Source organism: Pocillopora verrucosa, chromosome 1 (genome assembly GCF_036669915.1).
Source record: "Pocillopora verrucosa isolate sample1 chromosome 1, ASM3666991v2, whole genome shotgun sequence".
In the NCBI taxonomy this organism is placed as follows: domain Eukaryota; kingdom Metazoa; phylum Cnidaria; class Anthozoa; order Scleractinia; family Pocilloporidae; genus Pocillopora; species Pocillopora verrucosa.
In genome coordinates, this window is record NC_089312.1 from 30,378,863 (window position 1) to 30,399,545 (window position 20,683).

Sequence of the window (20,683 nt, forward strand, 5' to 3'; positions counted from 1 at the left end):
GTCCCTCGTCCTCACAATTTTGAGTGTATTTCATTAGTGAGATCTTAAGCCATAAAGTAAATCCATCATTTTCTTAACCTCGTAAAGACGGCTGAATTATTTTCTGCTGCATATAGAGATTTACTTAAAATTAAATTTACCACTGTAGTGAAATTTCCTTGGCATCCCGAAGAGGATTTCTGTGCGCCAGAAGTCAGTTATTACTGGTAACGCAGGAGTTTTCAAATGGAATTTCCATTTACTTATAAACTGATGTATTTTAAAATGTTATTCTAATATACCATGAATTATCGTTCAGATTATCCAGCTCCCGTAGCACAGTCGGTTAGAGCGTCGTACTTATAAGCAGTGCCGGCGCAATACCCCAGCTGGTGCTGAAGTAATGCGAAGGTCGGGGGTTCGAGCCCCCCCGGGAGCAAATATTTTGTTAATGGGCCTTTCCAGGCAACTTGAGAATTCCTTCATTTTCCACCAAGTTTAGAAAATTATGATCTATTGAAGGAAAACATATAGATGACGTAAACATCCTTTTGCTTCTTTATTTATGAAGTAATCAGGTAACAGATTCGATGTTGCCGTGTATCTGTTCACCTCGTTTAATCTTGTTTCAAAGCAAGTTTCCGGGCGCCTTCTGCGTGTTCGGCCAACATCTTTTAGGATCAGCAATGTCGATAGCGTCATGTTTTGTAAATAGAATAAAAAAGATGATGATTTTTTAGCTCGGTTAAGAAATAAAGAAAGATGTTTTTTCGTCTTGTCTCGAGCTTGGGACATGATCCTAGCATTATGCAGGACGCATGTCATATGTGAACTTCGTAATGGGCCTTGCGCACCATAGAGTTTCTGCGGCTCAGCGGTAGAAAAAACATCTTTGTCTATTTTAGTGGCTCATTATTCATCAATTTTTTCTCAGCGAAGGCCTTTCGTCTCTTCTATTAGCGCTTTGCCACCTATTTTGGGCTCCAGAGTACAACTTGAAAATTAAATCTTTCAGTTTCTCACCAAAGCCACCTCTTCAAGTCTTCCACATCTTAATACCAGCATGGTCTACTGAAATCAAAAGTCGCGTCGACACAAAAATGAACATAGCGTAGAACTGAATAGCAGTCCTGAGGATGATGTTGGAAACACAACCAGTAATACTTTGTATATTTCGCACAGTGCCATCAGCATGGGCGGTAAGAACGTTGTACACCTCTAAGTACTATCGGCTCAATCTGCCACTAACGAGAGCGGTGAGGCAATATGAAGGTCAGGGGTTTGGGTTTTCGAGGTGTTTAGGCTGAAAAAGTTCCCTACAACTTGACGCCGAATGTTGCTGATCTCGCAACAACGAAATGAAAAAGAACTAAGCTAGCGCTGTCAGGATTATTTAGACCAAATACATACGAAAAGAACTTCCATAAATGTTCATTGTTTTAATTAAAAAGTAAATAAGGAGCGGGGTGACACTGATCTCCACTCACTATGGCTAAAAATTTCCCTGATTCATCAATCATCTAAAGTAACAAAGTGCAAATTAAACAGGGTACGGCATCGAAACATGGTTCCGTTATTTCATTGCTAAAAAGTTTACTTGTCTCTATTAAATGATGGACAAACTTTGAATGGGAGTTATCTGAGTGTCCTGTATTTGCGACATTTACTGTTTGTGTGCCTTATTTTTCAATTTTTTTTCCAATTCTTTATGAGTTGTGCGTTGAGCAGGTGTTTCATTTATTTACATTGAGGTACAATTAAATTATCTTCAGTCTTTATGCTCAGTGTCTTTGTGACCTCAAGTAACGGACCACGGTCCACACGGAAACTTTCCAGGTCCATTTAAAGTCTCCTAGAGGAATATCCTTGAATACACTATTGTATCTGTGAAGCATTCTATCAGGGCTTCTTTTTCCGTGTCCAATAATGTCTTTGTTGTTTAAGAAACATGAGTTCTAAGCCTGACTTAAGTTCGGAGTCTGACGGAAGATATTGGTCTTCAACCAACTCATCTTCAAAGTCAGCTTCAGTGAGTTCCACTTCATCTTCTGAGGTGGTGAAGCTACTTCTCCGTGAGGACGCCGTGTAAATTTGTTCATCCAGTGAATCTACGTTGACCCCATCTCTGTTTGACCTGATATGTTTTATGACAACTATACCGACCACTGCCCCCAACACCACGATACCCAAGACGATCCCAGCTGTTGTTACAACTATTGAGGTCGTGTTCTCGCGTTCGGGGATCTGAAAATGAAAACATGATATGTCACATATGGTTCAGTTGTTAACGGGTGGTGGAATTAATTGATGAATCAGTTAGTCGTGATCAGTCAATCATTATATCAGTCGGTCATTAAATCAGTCAGTCATTTAGTTAATCAATCAGTCAGTCAGTTAGTACGTCAGCCATTCCGTTAGTCAGTCCGTCAGCTGGTCCGTCAGTCAGTCAGTCGGTCATTCAGTCAGTCAGTCAGTCAGTCGGTCATTCAGTCAGTAAGTCAGTCAGTTAGTCATCTGTCAGTCATTCAGTTAGTCATCAGTCATTCAGTCAGTCAGTCAGCCAGTCAGTTAATCAGGCAGCCAGTCAGTCAATCAGCCAGTAGGTCAGTATGTCAGTCAGTCACTCGGTCGGTCAATCAGTCAATCGGCAGGTCAGTATGTCAGTAAGTCAGTCAGTCAGTCAGTAGGTAGGTGAATATGTCAGTCAGTCAGTCGGTCGGTCAATCAGTCAATCGGCAGGTCAGTATGTCAGTAAGTCAGTCAGTCAGTCAGTAGGTAGGTGAATATGTCAGTCAGTCAGTCACTGTTATCAGCTAAGTTAGTCTAAGCAGTTATGCTATCAGTAGCTAAGTTGATTTTGACTAATACAGTCAATAACTTTAAAGATGGCTCAAATCATGGCGTGACTGTAAATTAGCATATGGGTCCCCTCTAAATAGGGGATTGGTTTCACATTAAAAGGTGGCGATAATCAGTTTTTTCGATGGCGACAAATACGTAAGGATCTAGAAAAAAGTTTCCATTAAGGTGTAGGATCCCGGAATGCACTAGTCAAATGCCCCATTGTGTCCCGGCCGGGTCTACACCCACTGGTGCATAATAAAAGTATGAAAATAGATTGTATGACATACCCTTATAGTTTTAATGATCGTCTTTGTCCTCTCATTTTTGTTTGTTTCTTTGTTATGCGGAGCAGTACTGGCAAGGAATGCGTCCATCATTTTCTCGGAGTTTCGCAATTTTTCCAGTTCCTCCAGTTTATCGACTTGTTTGTTTTCCGATTTCGACTTGTGCTTTTTGAGTCCATCTTTTAGAATGAAATTCTTGGAAGAAGATGAGCTCTTACTTTTATTATCTGCAGAGACTAAGGAGACAAGACAAAGCGTTAGCGTAACAGAACAACACGTAAACGAAGGTTGGAGTGCTTTAGCCGTGAAAGATTGCAACTTGACAAAAATTGCTTGTCAATAAGTCTCAAACTTAATCCTAGGTTTGGTTGCGTAGCCTCGACTAAAAAAATGTGTTTGGTTCATAAATTGCGCTTACGGACTGAAAACCACTAAACAAGAAGTTATCCTACTAATATCGATTTCTCTGCTCAGCTCAGTGGCAGTTTATTGTTTACATGGGATACATCTTGGCGACGGACTCCCAGATAACGAGCTGTAAAACTTCCCTGCACTCCTAGCAGCTAGTAACACCGTATAACCAACCCTCGAACGATCAAGCAAGTCCGCGATCGCAGGTTACAAATTGATTCAAGGTTATATTTTTCCAGCATCTATATTCCGATGGGAGGGAAGACTCAGACAACGTTTCTTTACCTGGCATCAAAGTGCTGTTTTGTCCCTCCGGTGTGTAGTAACATAGAAAAAACATGTGGTCTTTGTCTGCTCGGTGTATTCCGAATGGAAATTCGCCACCTTCGTAATCGATATTGCCTCGGTCTTCGTCATCAAATTTGACGAACTCTGTCTCCACTCTCATACCTTTAACCTGAAGATAATAATGAAGATATAAATAACTTGAAAATTAATTTTTACCTTAAATTAGTAGTTTTAAAGGTTTACGCGAACGTTGATAAAATTATTGTTTTCTTTATGACAACTTACCTTCTGGCAAAGATAAGACTCGTAGGCAAATAGTAAGAATGGAGCTTTGTTGGGCAGAGTGATCTCTTTGCTGGCACTACCAGTTGTGCTGCAGCAAAAGAAAATCTTGGAGTCTTCGTTGAAAAGACCTTCGGGTAAGTCTCCGTATTTAGAATTTTTATTGTCCTTGTTTTCATCATCCCATATAACAAATCCCTCGTCGAGGCCAGTGGGGCAGCGGGATCCCTTTTTGTAAATGCAGTATTTTCCATCTGGCCATCTGAGAAAGGTTAATGCGGTGATTAGGAGCTTTTAAACAGAAAAGAGTTAACATGACAAAAAGCAGCATGACGTACAGTACGTAGCCCTTTACACCCTAACATCAGCATGTATATTCTTCGTACTGTTCTCTATACACTTCCTAAGGTGCTGTATTAGAATTTAGTCAACAATCCTGCAAGAGCTTCTCTATTCGGTGATCATTTCCTTTGTTCTCGTGATCTTAATATGTGATTCAGGGGTGATATTGTAAGGAGAAATGAGATGTAATAAAATATGTGTTTATTGTTAATCGTGGTGTAAGATAGGAGTTGAACTTTATTCGCCTTTGTCTCACGATAGAGTCACTTTTGATGTTGATCGCGACGTTTCAACTGCAACACTACTAGTCTTCATCAGGCGATGAGGTCGATTGTTTACGTGTCGTTATTTGGGGCACGTTGGTTCGCTGCTATTGGTGCATTTCGATCCTCATTATTATTCCGGTTGTAAGATGATGTTCCCTCATAGCTCCTCATCGATCGGCTGTTGTGTTGTTTGATCGTGGGTATCCAAGCTTCAGGAATTTCGATTCCAATATAGCAGATGAGTTGCATAGAATATTAGTTATTCAAGAGTAAACTAATATGTACTTCAGTTTACATACCTTCCTCCGCCTGTATCATCGGTTTTAATACAAAATTCATGTTTTATTCCTTCATCGCTGAATTCACCCGCCAAATGAAAACTGTCAGAATGTTGATTCTCCGTCCCATCATCCTCAGTGTCGTGGAATCGGTACCCAGTCTTCCACTCAAAGCCATCTGCTTTCGGACACCCATCAACCGGCTTGGGAAGTCCATAAGTCCCGGATGGCCATCTAAGTTCTATTTGAATAGAAAAAAAAAGGAAACCGATGTGATCAATCAGAAACCTGCATCGTTTAAAATTTAAGTGAGTACACAAGAGGAAAAACTGGGACATTATTTCCTCTTGGTGTACAGCAATTGGATTAATCTTCTCTTTGTAGCACTTAGAAACAGCGACCTGTCATCGCTCTTTGCCTGATGGACTTATTTAAAGAGAATTCAACTTTGCTTTTCATAAATGTTTGGTTAATGTTTTGAGAATTAAGGATCCATGGGTAAGAACGCGTACTATTTTCCCTAGGAATGTACAGGTAAGATGATGCTGTGAGATCAAAAGTACTCAAAATAAGGGTGTTCTGCTACCAAAAGCATTATGACTCTAATTGGGAGAGGTCTCCATGGAAGGCTGACAAAAGACTTTCTTTACAACTCGTGACAACAATGACTATCTATACTATTGGCTACCGCAATTTAATTTGAACAAGATTCACAACGACACTCGCCCTGGCCCAGCTAAAGTTTCTTAAGCTTTGTGATTTTAAAAATTCTTGAGATTAGGGGCCGCCCAATCCTCGCTACTCTTGTGATTTTATGGTGCACAAAAGTAGTTAAGATTTTTGTTTTATTTTTGTTTTGTCTTCGGGAGCTGAGAATCTCTTTCCCAAGTCAATATTTTCTCCTCGAATCAAGAGTTTTCCTCTTATAATCGAGAGTATGAAGGTCGAGAACTTTCGGTAGCACACAAAAAATCGACAATACACAAAAGAAAGTAGTAAATTTCCCGAACAGAAAGAAATTCTCCATCTTCTTATTCCCATCATGATTACTTTGGTTTTACACACAGTCGTCCCCTTGGAAATACATGGCCAGAGAATTTCAGGCTTGATGACATCACCTTCCTTCAGTACACTGTTGTACAGTTAGTCACAAATATAATGAGAAAGTAACCTTGTAATTGAACGCCTGCCGTTAGCAACGCAACTCATGTTCTCGAGTCACCTACTTCAAGGAAAGTTATACTACAACGATTTGCTTAGGCACGGCTCTTTGACGAGTCACAAAAAGCGTGCTTTGGTAGAAAGTGCATCAGTTTTACGTGCTAGAATTTGATTTCATTTATCATAAGTGCTATCATCGGTGCAATAAGCAAAGTTGGCAATTGCCTGCTAGCTTACCCAGAGTCGATGTCGGCGAAGAATTGACTGAATTTTTATTCGTTCTTGCGGGTTTTTGTATGTGAGTCTCTCCTTCAACGCTCTTTTTATCCTTGTCAATTCTTTTTTCTCTTTTCCGACTGTCATCTGTTAACAGTTCTTCAAGACTCACATCTCTTTTTGTTTCCTCCACATTTTTGTCATGGTTGTCCTTAGTTTCGATGACGCTTTTTGCCAGCACAGGCGCATTCGTGACGGATGAGCTTCTTTCTTGCCGCACGCTGCTGACCGTGCCTAGAATTTGGATCTCTGTCTCTGGAATTCGCTTTACGTAAAACAAAGGTGCTGCAAGTAAAACATTTGAAGTGGCCCTGTCATTCAAATCTGAAAACCATAGCATGTATGTTAAACGTCAAAGATCTCATATTTCGCAGTTCGTTGCCAGGAAAGAAAATAATTTAGTGCTACCAGTCTCTACAGCTTCTAATTATAATGCATACTACTACGCGGGGAAGAACTAACCAAAGCGACATTTGTAAGGTAATTTTTTCGTTTCCTTATCATGGAATCTTTTGATTTGCTTGTCACCTTGAAAGTAGCACCTACTTCTTCATCTATCTCTAGCTGAGTAAGTGATTTTTTTAGCAGCAACTTAAACACAAGTTTGCTTATCATAGAATCTCACATTCAATGTGGCCTTTACTTCGTCCTTCAATTCTAGTCGAGTGAATGGTATTTCACCAACGTTAATCCTTTCACTTCATAACAAACTCAGTTGGCTGTCTTCTAAGACAAAACATGCTTCGATATAGATGAATGGGCTGTGATGTGATGCAGACACTTATCTTAGCTTCATCATTTTAAATTTCGTGCATGCCATTGAATTTAAACTTTGTTATTATACAATGTCAGTTACCTAGGTCATATTCCACGAAAAGACAAAGTTCCAACAGTGCGAGGAAAAGAACTTTGAAAGCAAAAGTCATCTTTCAGGAATCACAGGAATGATATTCATTTCTGTTGCAGTTTAGCTAAAAAAAAAAAGAAGAGGAAATAATTAATGATATAAATTCGAACTTGTCTGTTTAAATTTGTCGAGAGTTGCAGTCTTGAAAGCAACAGATATCCAACTGACCTGACTTATATTTTGTCGACACAAACCTAACCAAACATTACCTCATGTCTCCCTCTAAACGCGTCTGGACTTATTCATTGTATGAAAAAATAGAGTTAAGTGCGTTGCAGTGGGCGTTAACGTTAAGTCTAAACACGTAGCAGTCCTACGGGTTTTCTTCTATATTCGATTAAAACGTTTGACCTTTGTTAATTCTAATTCAAGTAAAATGTGGTTATTTATGGTTGCTTCGGTAAACCTTTCTCTAATTTAGATTCTTTTAAGTTTTTGAGTGTCTGCAAAGTAACAGGTTTATAATATATTTACCCTATTGGTGCATTACTACCGGACGAGTGCCCTGTGAAGGCTGCACTCCTTCCCATTTTCACAAACCTTGCATCGGCGAGCCACTAATAAGTAGAATGATGCTTTATAATGGCATTTTTACTGTTCGGACTGATTCCAACTGGTTTCTCAGCACGGTAATGCGAAACTCATCCATCACGTAACTTGAACACGTAATTATCCAAACAATTTAATTTTAGGCGTGTTTATTGAGTAGCTATAGAGTGGATTTTTGATAGATGTTCTAACGAAAGCGGAGACAGCTTCTGTCAAATTTCTGCCAACTTGAAACTCTAAGACTCCAATGGTTCAATGAAAATCAAAGCTTAAACAATAGCTTTGTCATTCAGACGCCTTTTTCCTTGTTTTGATTTCCTGAATCACTCGCTTGGAAGGATTTTAGTCTCTCGTAATTTTAAAGTTATTTCGCGTTCACGTTTTGCTGACTTCGATTTTGCCCGATCTGCGTTTCAAATCAGAACACCACCCAACTAAAAGAGAAATTCAATCAGTTATTTGGAAAGAAAAAAACCCCTCCGAGCAACGCTAAATCGATGGAATTTCGAGACGAAGATCGATCACTAAACGACCAATAACATATTTTTTATTAAGGAAAAATAAGATTAGATCTAAATGTCTTTTTGTGTTCAGAGACTTTCGCTTATTTTTACATCCATATGTTTTCAGGGTCTGAAAAGATTGATCAGTATTTTGCAGTACTCACAACTTGCGGTGCGGTCGGGGTTTGTGAATTCAAACAAAGCAACCATAAAACCAAAAACGTGATTGTAAGCTAAACTGACCTTACACCCTTGCGTTCGATGCTCTCTCGAACAAAGTCGACTGAACATTAAAACACACCCGAAACAAAATCGATGGGGTTCAATAAAAAGTATTTGAAACCAACTTAAAATACGTCCTAGTCTACCATACCTTTTTGGCTTCAAGTGTCCGCCATGTTTCTTTTCACAACCTTTTTCTATCAATATATTAACGCAACCTCTCGAGTGAGATAATAACCCGCTCATCCGCAACAACAAACAGGTTTCTAGTGACGTCACATGTCTCTGGCCTTCTGGTAAGTCCTTCCGTTTTTCAAGTTGAAGGATTCTATGAAGAGTCAATCAGGCGGTTTTGTGTGTTCCCCTCCGCTGAATCTGACAGGAAATGATATTCGTTGCGTTTTAGAGATAGCTTAGGTGTCGTTTGTATTTCAAGGGAAGGAATATAACAGGTGGAGAGGGGTGGCCTATTGTCATGAAAAGTAATATGTGTATGGGGGGATGGAAGGGTATTTTGATTTTGGACAAGATGTCGCCATTGCAACACGCGGTACCAAGTAGACTTTAAACAAGTGAATACACTCAGATATACCTAAAAGGTATCAAGGACTGATCGGGAGTTTTTATTTCTTGCTATTTATGGATTTATTTGCTCCTGGCTAACAAAGCGCTTGATTCGGGTAGAACCAATTATGCCCTCTTGCACCTTATAGTCGAACGTTATATTAAAAATAACCTATGGCTAGCAAGAAAACGGTACTCCACGCAGGCATATTCCTGGGTTACAAATGCTAGCGGGATACAAATTATATTCTCGTCAAATAGCATTTTTTGCGTGTTTTCGAGATTAAGTAGTCGCTAACCTCAGCGGCAGTCTTGTGAAAGCTTGTTAGGTAACCCCTCCCCCCCGTCCCCACCCAAAAAAAGAAAAAGAAGTTAAATCAATAAAAACTAGTTCATTAAAAATTATTAAAATCAGTTGTGACATAAAAAAAACCCACTAATCATTTGGCTCACGACGTGATGAAACCCATGCAAGCATTCATGTTACATGACGTATCCAGTGAGTTCCTGTTTGACACTGGGGCGAGTGTGTCAGTCAAAGTTGAAAGTCGCTCCTAAGGTAGGGTCCCCCCATATTAACATGTATTTGAAAACAACTCTACTACTTTAGAACCAAAATCTGACTCTGAATACGATTCCGGTAACAATTAACACTTCTGTTAATTTTGTCGTCCCAGAGCATTCTTTCCTAGATAGGCGATGATGTGGTGTTAATTTACAATTCTGGGTGGAAAAGGGTACTTTGAGGGTAAACCGTTTTGCCCGAGAACATGACAAAATTGCCCAGTGAGAGGTCTACCGCGCTTGTTAATTATTGCGTCGCTACGTCTCTGATTACCGCCTTGAAGAGCAGTTAATTTCACGTGCATAAAGAAACGCTTTCCATTTTAGATACATAAATATTATCTATATGGTTTATAACCACTTATTCTTAAATAAGTCTCTCTGCCATCTCTGCGCTCGTCTTATCAACCGTTTCATTTGCTTGTTGAACCGTATCGCATTTATTTGTTTTGTCATCTCGCGCCACGAGCAAGGAACAATTGACAACAGGTTTGACCAAATCCGAAAACTGCGTAGGCAGAGCAAGTTAACGGTCCCATGACTTTTTGCAAGAAATCCTTTTGGAATTAGGTTCATTTTTCATGGTAATACACTAGACGGCAGAAAACTGTAAACACAGAACAAATTCCCTCTCTCGTTCTTACAGAAATATGAGGGAGTATTTCTAAGAACAAAGGATTCAAAGGCGCTCGCAAGGTAAGCCCGGGGAAACAATTTTATGATGGCTGACGTTTTGTTTTATGAGCATAACTGTGACGGATTGAAATTTCAGCCAATTTATTTTAGCATTTTTTTCCTATTGTGTTACAGTTGTTCTCTATATTTTCAAAGCGATCGTGTTTCGTCTGAAGGTTTCATGAAACATCGTATTCAGACTCATGAGACATTCAAACAAGATACCAAGTTTGTCGGGCAAAACTTGCAAGATTTGGGAAGAATTTTTGTGATACTTTCAATTTTGAAGATACTTCGAATAATGTTAAAAATTGCACCAAATGAATATGAATAAATGATTCCTAAAAACATTGGAGGAACAAAGGGGCTATAAGGAAGAACGAAGCAACGGCTTAAATTTTCGCGCGAGATTTATGTATAAGAAGACATTACCTAATCGACAGGTACAATTCACGGTTAAATGCGGTCATAAGAAAGAAAAGGTGTTTCTAGTTTGGAATCTCTGAATCCTTCCTGTTTAAAGGCTGAACGACGCCGTTTTTTTGTGCAAAGTTTCGTGCCTCCAATTCTACTTTTAAACCTCAAGTGGTTGACTGAAACTGGCGTAAAAGCTGAAATGACTGTGCAACTAGAAATTATTTCGTAATGTTGGTGAGGAATTAGCTTCGAGAGCATCTTTTACAGTAATAATTTTCACCAGGCTAGAACCGAATATTTTGTTTCATTGATGTTGTTACATTGATGTTAAACAGAAAATGACGCATTAAACAGCATAGTGTTGACTGGACTCTCAAGACAGAGACATATCAAGCTACCTAATGTTTTGGTTAACTTTATCACTGGTGGTTTTCTGGTGTCACTCGACCAAAGGTAAACTATTTTAAGCTAATAGTGTTGATGAAATCCCGCTTGAGCTTTCCTTAAAAAAAAAAAAGATTCAAAGCGAATCACATGTTCCAAGTATTATTTTTGGAGCATAACCAAGTCTTCTCTTACCGCTGGAAAAAAGATAAGAGACGAACGTTTAATAAGCTAAATGATGAATCGTTTGCAGTAGCTCAAAGATTTTGTCAAGTCTATAAGGAAGATTATTTTTCTCAGATGACGATAAATAGTCGCCTTTGCTCGAAACAGTTGAGCAAAGGTAGGTTTGCATTTTAAAGCTGAGAAATCATGGCTGCCCTACATGTATGCTATGTATCATGGGAGACTCAATTTATATACACTGAAGATAAGACTAAATACGGCTAACTAAGAATACAGTTCCGAGTTTTAAATTTGATGTCGCGTGCAAACACAATGCGCTTCTCTGCAGCGTTGTATGCTGTTCAGTCCGAGAAAAAAACGATTGAATCTAGGGCAACGCAAAAATATACAGCCTTGCATTTTCTGCAGCTGAGTAACCTTCCCTTTTTTATTCTATTACCTTATAACCTTTTATTGTTGTTTTTAGGAAAAGTTTCATGGCCAACCGGTAAATATGGCCTTCCTATGCCCAAAGCGGGATGCCCGAATAATTGGTTCGAAGGTCGAAGATTTCACGATGATAAAACTGGTAACCTGGTCGACCGTGAAGCCTATAATAACCTACACTTGGCTGGCTGGATTACTAAAGAAGGTATGGGTAGGTTAAATTAATTTCTCACTGGCACTGCTCAACATTTTAGATCGGTTCCTGCAGCCACAAGCTGGTAAGACAAAAACACGCAGTAGCTGCCGATCATGGAATAGGAAGATGTGAAAACGATAGATGCCGTACATAGAGCGGTAAGACGGCGGTAAGGGGATGCCCACTCAGAAGATATGTTTCATACTGTCAAGAACCATTCCGCAAGCTTGGATCATATTTTTTTTTAGTATTTTTATTGCTTTGCTATAGGTATTGAACAAGACTTTTGTATCAAGACAAGTACGGACAAGACACAGGATTGGCCAGCAGGAAGATATTGTATTTTAAAACACGATTCTTGTCCAGTTGGATTCGCGGATGGGTAAATAACCATTATGTCATCTTTGATATCATTGGGGCACTAGATATATTTTAAAAGCTACAATTCTGTAAAGAGAGTTCCTATTAGGCTTCCAAATGAAAGCAATTGCAGATTTTTGCTGGTTAACTGGACGGTAATTCATAATTGTTTTTTATCAATTTAATTTATTTATTTTTGTTCGGCGTGTTGTTATTTAAATTTACAGCTCCGTCCTTTGGCGTCCAAAATCTTCCAGCTTCCAAGACGCAACTGTCAATGGGAAAAAGTTAAAAGAAAGAACAGTTAGCTACTGTTGTAGTACCAGAGGTGAAAGTTATTTTACCCCTTTTAAAATTAAAATCTTAACCAAACGTGGAGGTGGATATAGTTTAAAATAAGCAACATTATTTCGCGAACTTTCTTTACACGTGGACTTTCCATTCGGCTATCATCTAAATTTACACCAAAACATTTTACTAACACGTTTCAACACTAACTCAAGAAGGGTTTCAGTCCACGACAAACTTTTTTGACAACTAACATCCACGTGCCCACGTTCCCAGTTAGATTGAAGTTTATGGTGAACTGCAGTTTGCTACAATACTAGTGGGTCCCTTCCCCCATTCTATGGTTGCACAATCACAGAAAACAAAATGCCACATCGTACACGAGTAAATAGATGAAACAAAAGGTGTTAGGGATGAAACTGGTATGCTATTCCCAAATATTGCGATCTCAGTGGTGATGTGTCGACCGTTTTGTCGCTGATTGTAGCGTAGGAAAGACCATGCAGGAGACTAAGGTTGACTCTCGCTATTCTCTATCAACTGTAACAAAGTTTTGGTGGATCCGGCTCAAGTTACGATCCCTTGATGTTTCAGCCTTGCAGTAAACACTGTACGTCTTCACATACCTCGTTAGATCTCCTTAATTTCAAGCCTTTGTAACTTCCTCTCCTACAGGTGAAATTAACAGTTCTATTTCGCTTCCACTCGACAAGCCTTTCTACTTGTACTCCCTGAGTGGCGAAAATTGTCAGCAAGTCAAAGGTGCAACACTAAAAGAGGAAAGTGTTAATTTCGATAAGAACGTTGGCAGATATGAAGTAAGCATCGAGGGTAAAAATCCATTCCAAGTGGACACGCATGGATCACAGATGAAACTAACATATTGCTATTATACTCCAGGTGAGCATATCTGCCTATGTCCACCTTTTAAAATAAATTACGTTAGATATTTACATTCGTGGTTACAGCGGTAGGAATCGGATATCTGTTTCCGAAGTACAAACCCGGTCGGCAAAAATATAGCAGAGTTGACTTCCCTCTAATCCGATCGATCGGTTACCAGAAGTTCATCGGGAGAATTCTTCGAGGAAAGAAATTTCGGCCATGTTTTTAATTCTACCAATTGCTGGTCAGGAAAACGTTTTGTGTCTCCCCATTTACTTAATTTCACACGTTCTAAATAATTTCAGATCTGCATGTCAAAGAAAGCACACAAAAACCGAAACACCACGGATGATAAACATAATACATATATCTTATTAGTCGTTTGGGTGTGTAGTATCACTAAGTATTTTTGCGAGTCGTGCCGTATTTTGACGAGCCCGTAATGCGAGTCAAAATACAAACTACAAGTAAAAATACTCAGCGATACAACACACCAAAACGTCTAATGAGTTATTTATTATCCAAATTTTTTTTCTGCTAATTTCTCATAAGGCAGGAAAGGCAAAGCAGAAAGAGAAGCGTAGCGCGAGCAGCTGACTGGTCAGACTGGTCTTCTTACAGCACAAAATAATCAACTGTCCAAATAACCGTACACTGAATGTCGTAGGATATTCGTACTCTATGCGTGCGTTATTTGAACTCAACTTTGTGCAACTGGATAATAAAATCCAAATAATAAACACCTTTTACTCATTCAATAGATTAGTTATCCCTTCCCCCACGAGGGTCTGCAAACTCAGTAATTCTCATCACCCCGGCCTCTCTGAAATTTATTTTGACGATTAAGCTCTAATTTGTAATTAATAATAAAATTCTTATTGGCATGAGCTTAGGTTTTACCTCGGCATTGCGCGCTACTCATTTTTGGAACATTTGCAATTCTCGACCTCTCTTCTTCTTTTAAGGTGGAGCTATAGCAATCCCAGAGAACCAAGAGGTCGAGAAAACGCTTTTCACTGGCGTAAGTATTTTTTTTAATGCTCTTCGGGGTCATTTCTGCTTTACCTTTACCGCAAGTTGAATACAATTCAGTTTTATATTCATTTCAGTCTGCATTGGACAATAGCACCCAGTCCTCGGGCCTCGCTGTTGCTATAGGTATTGGGATTGCATGCGCAATGGTGGGTACAGCGTCCATTGCGTTGGTAACGAAAAAACTGTTCAGGAAAAAGACAGATGGTGATGATGACGATGACGAGCCAAGACCTGACGATCCATGAACGCAGTGATCAACTCTTACCTAAAATGGCTATGCCATAAGTATTTAGTAGTTTTTTTTGGAAACATTTGTAATAGCCATTGGTGACAATCGCCAAAAATGTATGAAGCCTGGAGCAAGAGCTTATTGTGAGAGTAATGAAATGAAAAAGACTTTGTAAGTGATGGACGCCTGGACAACCAAAGAGAAAATCAGGAGGTGTTTTTTTTCTTCTGTTTCCTCTGTTCTTTATTTGTCACAATACAAAAGAAAACTTTCATCGGAGAACTGCTTTTCCCATTCATTTTGTTCCTTCATTTTTTTTTAAATTCAAACACTTTCTTAAGAAACCTTAGTGCACAAGTGTCGCAGGTCTGAATTACCTTGAGAGTGGAGATGTGTTTGACATCGTCTCTGCTTATAAGAAGCGAAATGCATGATTTCGCCAATTTTTTTTCTTAAAGAAAAATAATTAGATATGGTATAAAAGTCAGAAAAAGCTTCAATGATTAATTAGCTGGAAATTAAAACTTCCTCTAAAAATGAAGCTGACGCCACAAGTTGGATGATTAAAATTCAAATTGAAAACCAACAGTGACATTGGCAAACTGTGATATTTTAAATGCGATCATGATTTAAAATTCTTGTTATTTAAAAGTGTTCACATCATAAACTTAGTATTATGTTCGCGAGAAAGAGTGAGCAAAAATACAATTATGCCGTTGGTTTTTACATTTCTTTATCTGCGCATGAGAGAAATGCTGTTGATTGCAAAAAATGATTGGTTGTGTAAACCACTGTTTTAGAACTCTGTCAACGGCAGTCAAATCACTTCGTCGTTTATCACTACTGAAACATTTACATACACGAAAAATTTGTCCTTTGGCGGCCCGCTTTAGTTCTTTTATCCTCCAAAAGTAGATCACAGAATGAATGCAGGAGCTCCCTCCCAATAAAATTATTAATGTCATGGTGCGGCCTCTCTTGTTGTTAGATGTTCTTATTGAAAGGCTGAAAGGCAAATAGCAAAGTACAAAAGCTGCTACAATAAAGAGAACTTTGAAAAATTTATTTTTCAAGCGAGCTGCATCGTATGTTGCATTCCCAGTGGCTTGTAGCTGGATATTGATTTGAGAAAGGTGCTGTCGCACGACCAGGAACTCTTTCAGATAGCACAAGCATGTTATGGAGATTCCAATGAAGATAGCGATTCTATGTGCCAAAAGGAAACTCCTTGCACGTGTTCCTGTAACAGTCACCAGAGAGGATTATCCAAGCAGTCAGTGAAACCTTAGCTTCGGAAGGTGCGTGCGTGTAACATAAAAACACTTCACTCCCATGGTATTCAAGAGTCTGCACATTTGGTTTTCTTTACTTGATCGCTTCTACATTTAATAAGCAACCGATTTTCAGATAATTTTTTTACAATCGTAAATGCACTCATCATTCTCGCTTTCTTGATTGAGGCGGCCGCGGCGCACGCGCTCTTGATCCTCTTCTGACTCTCGCGCTCTATTTTAGGTTACGTTTCAAATTGCCAGGGCTTGATTTCATAAACCCTTTCATTATGTTCACCTTCCATGCATCGAAACCTCAAAATCCCAATAATCAGACACCGAAATAGCACTGCTTTCACTCGAAGTACTATCCGCCATATTTACTTTGCTTAATGTACACACGTGTGACGTGTAAGGTCACATGATCAAAATCGAAGCGTTTACGGCGGATGACTCGCGAAGCAGCATTTACGACAGTTTTCCCGGCGAAAAAAGGCACAGAGAGGCATACGAAACATCTTGTATCTGTTTCAATGTGTTACACGAGGGATTCAGACGGTATTCCGAAAAAGTGATCTGTTAGCCGTCAGTTACCCTTTAAGATGAGTGATACTTGCAACAATCAGTACTAAAACGATCAGTAATGTGTTTTCCCAAGTAAGCAAAGTGACGAAAGAGGCGCAGTTCTTTTATGATTTATTGCAAAAAGCGAATGGTGTCAGACGTTCATCTTGTTTGATGCTTTTAAGGATCTTTAAGCAATTATGGCTTCTACAAGTGATCTCACATGTAACTTAAGTGACTTTTAAATTTTCTTTTTTTCAATCATGACGCCCTCAGCTATATAAGCAGTTTATTCACTGAGGCTACCTTCGACGCCGCTTAATTTATATCATGCTTAACGGTAACCTTATCAAAATGACGCCACGGGTTTATGCGGAGAACCTTCCCCGGAATTGATCAGGAGGGTAAAATCGACTTTGCTGAATATCAAAATTGCTAAGAAATGTATTGCATCACCCGAATAAGCTCTTTTATACGGTAACTTCTCAAAGTTTTACTGATTTCTTCGGGTGCAACATCTGCATCGGAATATGTTATACTCCTAGATTAATTTGCAAATTAAGACTGTCGTTTCTCAAATGAATAAGTTGCCTTTAATTTAAATGAAAAAAAAAACAGCATTTGTCTCTTAAATCATTGTCTTGCTTGCTATGAATATTCTTTCTCTTAATAATGAAAGTAAATCTGAGGTGCTCCCCTGAAGGAGATTTTATTAGATATACAACCTTCTCTTCTCTTCAAAAAACCAATTACACAAAGCTGCACTCACGGGAATCTTTGAAACTCCAGACCCTTGTTATCAAAAAGGCTAGATTCAGATTCAGAAGGTCCGGAGCATCTTCCTTCAAATGGAATAAAAATGTTCTTTTTATATGTGATATTTGCGTGCTTGAGGAAGGACAGTTAATGAATATCTCACAGCCAGAGGTAAATTTTTAGAAGTAACTTTTAATTCCTTTACTCTTTAAATACGCTTAGCGACTGTAATCTGAACAGCTTTATTAATAAGTTCAAGCTCAGTCAATAATCAATAAAGTTTTTCTATACTATTATTGTTTTTGATTATGTGGTTCGGAACAGCAAAATGTAACAATTACACAACCTAACAGCTAAGAAACTTTTCTCGATATTTGCACATTTATTGCTTGTTCATACAAAGCTGAATTCAGAATTGAGTAAATTCAATTCAACTCCCCTCTTTTTTAAATTGATATTACCACCCGAGGAGAATAAAATAAATTTAATAATTTAAACTGATTGCATGTCAAACCATTATTTGATTTAAGCAAAATAATTTTCTTGTTTATCACAGCGGTAGAACCCGTAGGTCAGAAGTAATTTCTCTGAGAACACATTTCGGTAACATGATTAATTGTACAATAACAATCAAAAGATGAAAAAATAAATCTAACAATTTGCAATGTAAGCCGAATTTCAGAGTCTGCAACTGTGCTTCTCTAAAGTAAAATGTCACCTTAAAGTCTACCATAAAAATGCATCAAAAAATCTAATCTTATCAATTTTTAAGATGAGGATATGATGATTGCTGTAAGAAGCCTTTTAAGTGCACCGAAGGGCATAAAAAAGAAACTCTGATGAAGTTTAGATATCAAACATTACTGTTTCTCCCGTTAAAGTTTACTACTCTGAGATTGTTTCCGTGATAGAAAGATTCTGTTTGGTTCGTTTTTGCGACAGAAGGGAAATCTTTTGACCCGTGGTAGAGTAGCCAACTGTGGTGTTCGTGCCATTATCGCTTTCATCAAGACAGCAAACAATTGCCTTTAAATAGGAAATAAATCCCCGACGAAATTGTGTATTAAAAACGTAATAAACAAAGGAATTCACTGCACAGTTTGACTGCGCCAACAACTTGGCAACTATTCGGAATACTTCGATATTGCATTGACTTTTACTGCCGGTAGTTCTGAGAATAGCCAGAACAAGTAAGGGAGAAAAACATAAGAAAAAGATGACGACAATAGTAACTGACAGTTTTAAAATGTTTTTGTTTTGCTTCGCGCGGCGGTTTCGCTGAGTTTGGGTCATGGAATTGCCGGCACCGAGGGGAAATTTTCGGCGGAACAACTTATAAACAATAAATACATACAAAATTATGATCGTTATTAACGGAACACCAAACACCAACAAGAGAATTAAATAAAAATAGATATATTTGCTGTGGAGTGATGTAGTCTTTGGCCACCTTTGACAGCAGTATAGCTTGTCTTCTACCACGCACAATTTGAAGACTTGAAGATATGGCGCATGTAGACCAAATGCTGTGAGCCAGATAGCCGGAATCACAAACCTGATATAAGACTTCATTGCATTTGCTTTCAAAGGGAACATCACCGCGTAAAATCTGTCTGCTGTTATAGCGATGAGGCTTTGAACAGAGACAGCATTGGACACATCTTGGAAGAAATACGCGAGTTTACATAGGATCAGTCCGGCTGTGCCGTCAATAAGCCATCGTTCTCTGCCCACCAGCACCTCCACGATCATTCTTGGAACGGCAAAGAAGGGAACAAGAAGGTCTGATGCAGCCATGTTAACGATAAGGAAATTGGAGGCTGTCCACATGCGAGGGTTCCGGTAGACGATCAGAATGATAAGAGTATTTCCCACCAAAGAGAGGATTAAGATAATGCAATACGCTGTTGTCAGCACGGCTTTTGACACCGTTCCATCGCCAGTAACTGGGCAGACAATTTGAGCATTGGTCATGTTCTCCAAAGAGGAATTTCTTAAAGATGCGTTTATCGCATTCATTTTTGTATCCAGTTTTCTTCAGAAGCGGAATTATGAATTTATGTTTCTCCCTATGTTTTTAGTAGAAATTGAGTGTTTCTTGTCACGCCCAAGAGAGAAGCTCCGTTAAGTTCTGCCGCGAAGCGCCAACTGCAACTCCTCTTTCTTAAATTTAATAAAAAAAACATAGAAACGGCCAGCACTATTTGCATTTCGATTAATCCGCCATGAGCACACCCTGTGGGACATCAATTAGTCATCGTGGAAAAGGCTTTTCAATTCTTAACCAAATGGATCTTGTTGTGTTTGGACCTTTGCCTCTAAATAGACCCGATGAGAATTCCAAAGTCAATTGCAATTACAATATGTGATCTCAATTGGCTGATTCCTGTAATGCAACAGGAAACCACTAAATCGGTACTTATCTAAAATTCCACGTCTGTGATGCTCGTTCGATTTTTAACCGTTAATATAGCCTGCGGCTCGTATTTAAAGAATTTCCGTTTGATTTTAACCCCCTTGTTCGACGATGGCATCCGAATGTTTTTGCAATTATGTTTTGCAAAGCAATTACATAATTTATATCTTGGTTGATAAAAAATTCAAATACACTTACTCACACAATAGTCTGGCAATAGCACTTAGATGATATTTAAGAAACGACAGGTTTTCTTCTATTTTGCTTTCCTGGCGTTTTTCCCTAGGAAGGTGTTTTCAGTGGGAAGTTTTCAAGCTATTAACTCCCGCACTCATTGTGCACTGAAATACTACAAGTTTATTTTCAATTGACAAAGTAAACAATATCACTTTTATATAAATTTTTTACTTTATTTTGAAGTAAAGGAGGAAATTGACTTTTGTAAACCAGATTTACATTAAAATGTTTTTCCAGAAGCCGTATTTCAATCAGCATTTTATCACTCTTACAAGGGAAACATTGCACGGAAAAGTTATGTATTAAAAGGTAACCAGGATGTATTTACATTCAAGGCATTTCGTATAACACTTCTTGTTGTAAATATTAGCAAATATGTAGGGAGTGTTGCCTATTTATTGTTTCTTAAACAACATTCGATCTTGAACAAAACTATTTACCTATTTTTGAATCAACAAGATTATCATTGTTTTGATCAAAGAGTGTGAATGAACTTAACAGACACTAAGCTCTCGGGTGTGAACTGAAAATGCGCTTTGCTACTACACTCGAGTCATTATAGTTTGTACCGTTTCTATTTGGTACAATTTAATCAACCTAAAACCTTGGTTTGTTTTATCGCTGTCAAAAACAAAGTA

The 20,683-nt window shown here is 38.6% G+C and overlaps 3 protein-coding genes and 1 non-coding gene across 5 annotated transcripts; 2 read left to right on the forward strand and 2 right to left on the reverse strand.

The window, feature by feature from the left end:
• The first annotated feature begins 306 nt into the window (after nucleotides 1-306).
• Nucleotides 307-418, forward strand: Trnai-uau (transfer RNA isoleucine (anticodon UAU)). The gene is made up of 2 exons: nucleotides 307-344; nucleotides 383-418. It is a non-coding gene; the product is annotated as a tRNA-Ile (tRNA).
• Nucleotides 419-1,414: 996 nt separating this feature from the next.
• LOC131788219 (uncharacterized) lies at nucleotides 1,415-8,892 on the reverse strand. Its single transcript, XM_059105300.2, has 8 exons — nucleotides 8,744-8,892; nucleotides 7,268-7,382; nucleotides 6,373-6,696; nucleotides 4,996-5,215; nucleotides 4,092-4,350; nucleotides 3,804-3,975; nucleotides 3,111-3,343; nucleotides 1,415-2,223 (listed from the first exon to the last, which is right to left on the reverse strand). Exons 2-8 carry the CDS (start codon nucleotides 7,335-7,337, stop codon nucleotides 1,879-1,881), a joined length of 1,623 nt encoding a protein of 540 aa, XP_058961283.2. The 5' UTR covers nucleotides 7,338-7,382; nucleotides 8,744-8,892; the 3' UTR covers nucleotides 1,415-1,878.
• A 1,364-nt stretch (nucleotides 8,893-10,256) lies between these two features.
• Nucleotides 10,257-15,761, forward strand: LOC131788238 (uncharacterized). 2 transcript variants are annotated; one of them, XM_059105330.2, is made up of 8 exons: nucleotides 10,257-10,416; nucleotides 11,148-11,265; nucleotides 11,849-12,013; nucleotides 12,275-12,386; nucleotides 12,592-12,692; nucleotides 13,328-13,552; nucleotides 14,503-14,558; nucleotides 14,647-15,761. In XM_059105330.2, exons 2-8 carry the CDS (start codon nucleotides 11,214-11,216, stop codon nucleotides 14,815-14,817), a joined length of 882 nt encoding a protein of 293 aa, XP_058961313.1. In that variant the 5' UTR covers nucleotides 10,257-10,416; nucleotides 11,148-11,213; the 3' UTR covers nucleotides 14,818-15,761. The 2 variants fall into 2 exon arrangements, with proteins under 2 accessions (XP_058961313.1, XP_058961312.1); XM_059105329.2 differs by lacking the exon at nucleotides 10,257-10,416 and adding an exon at nucleotides 10,878-11,046.
• Nucleotides 15,762-17,692: 1,931 nt separating this feature from the next.
• LOC131788247 (RYamide receptor-like) lies at nucleotides 17,693-19,642 on the reverse strand. Its single transcript, XM_059105340.2, has one exon. The coding sequence runs from the start codon at nucleotides 19,409-19,411 to the stop codon at nucleotides 18,278-18,280; it is 1,134 nt and encodes a 377-aa protein (XP_058961323.1). The 5' UTR covers nucleotides 19,412-19,642; the 3' UTR covers nucleotides 17,693-18,277.
• Between the last annotated feature and the right edge of the window lie 1,041 nt (nucleotides 19,643-20,683).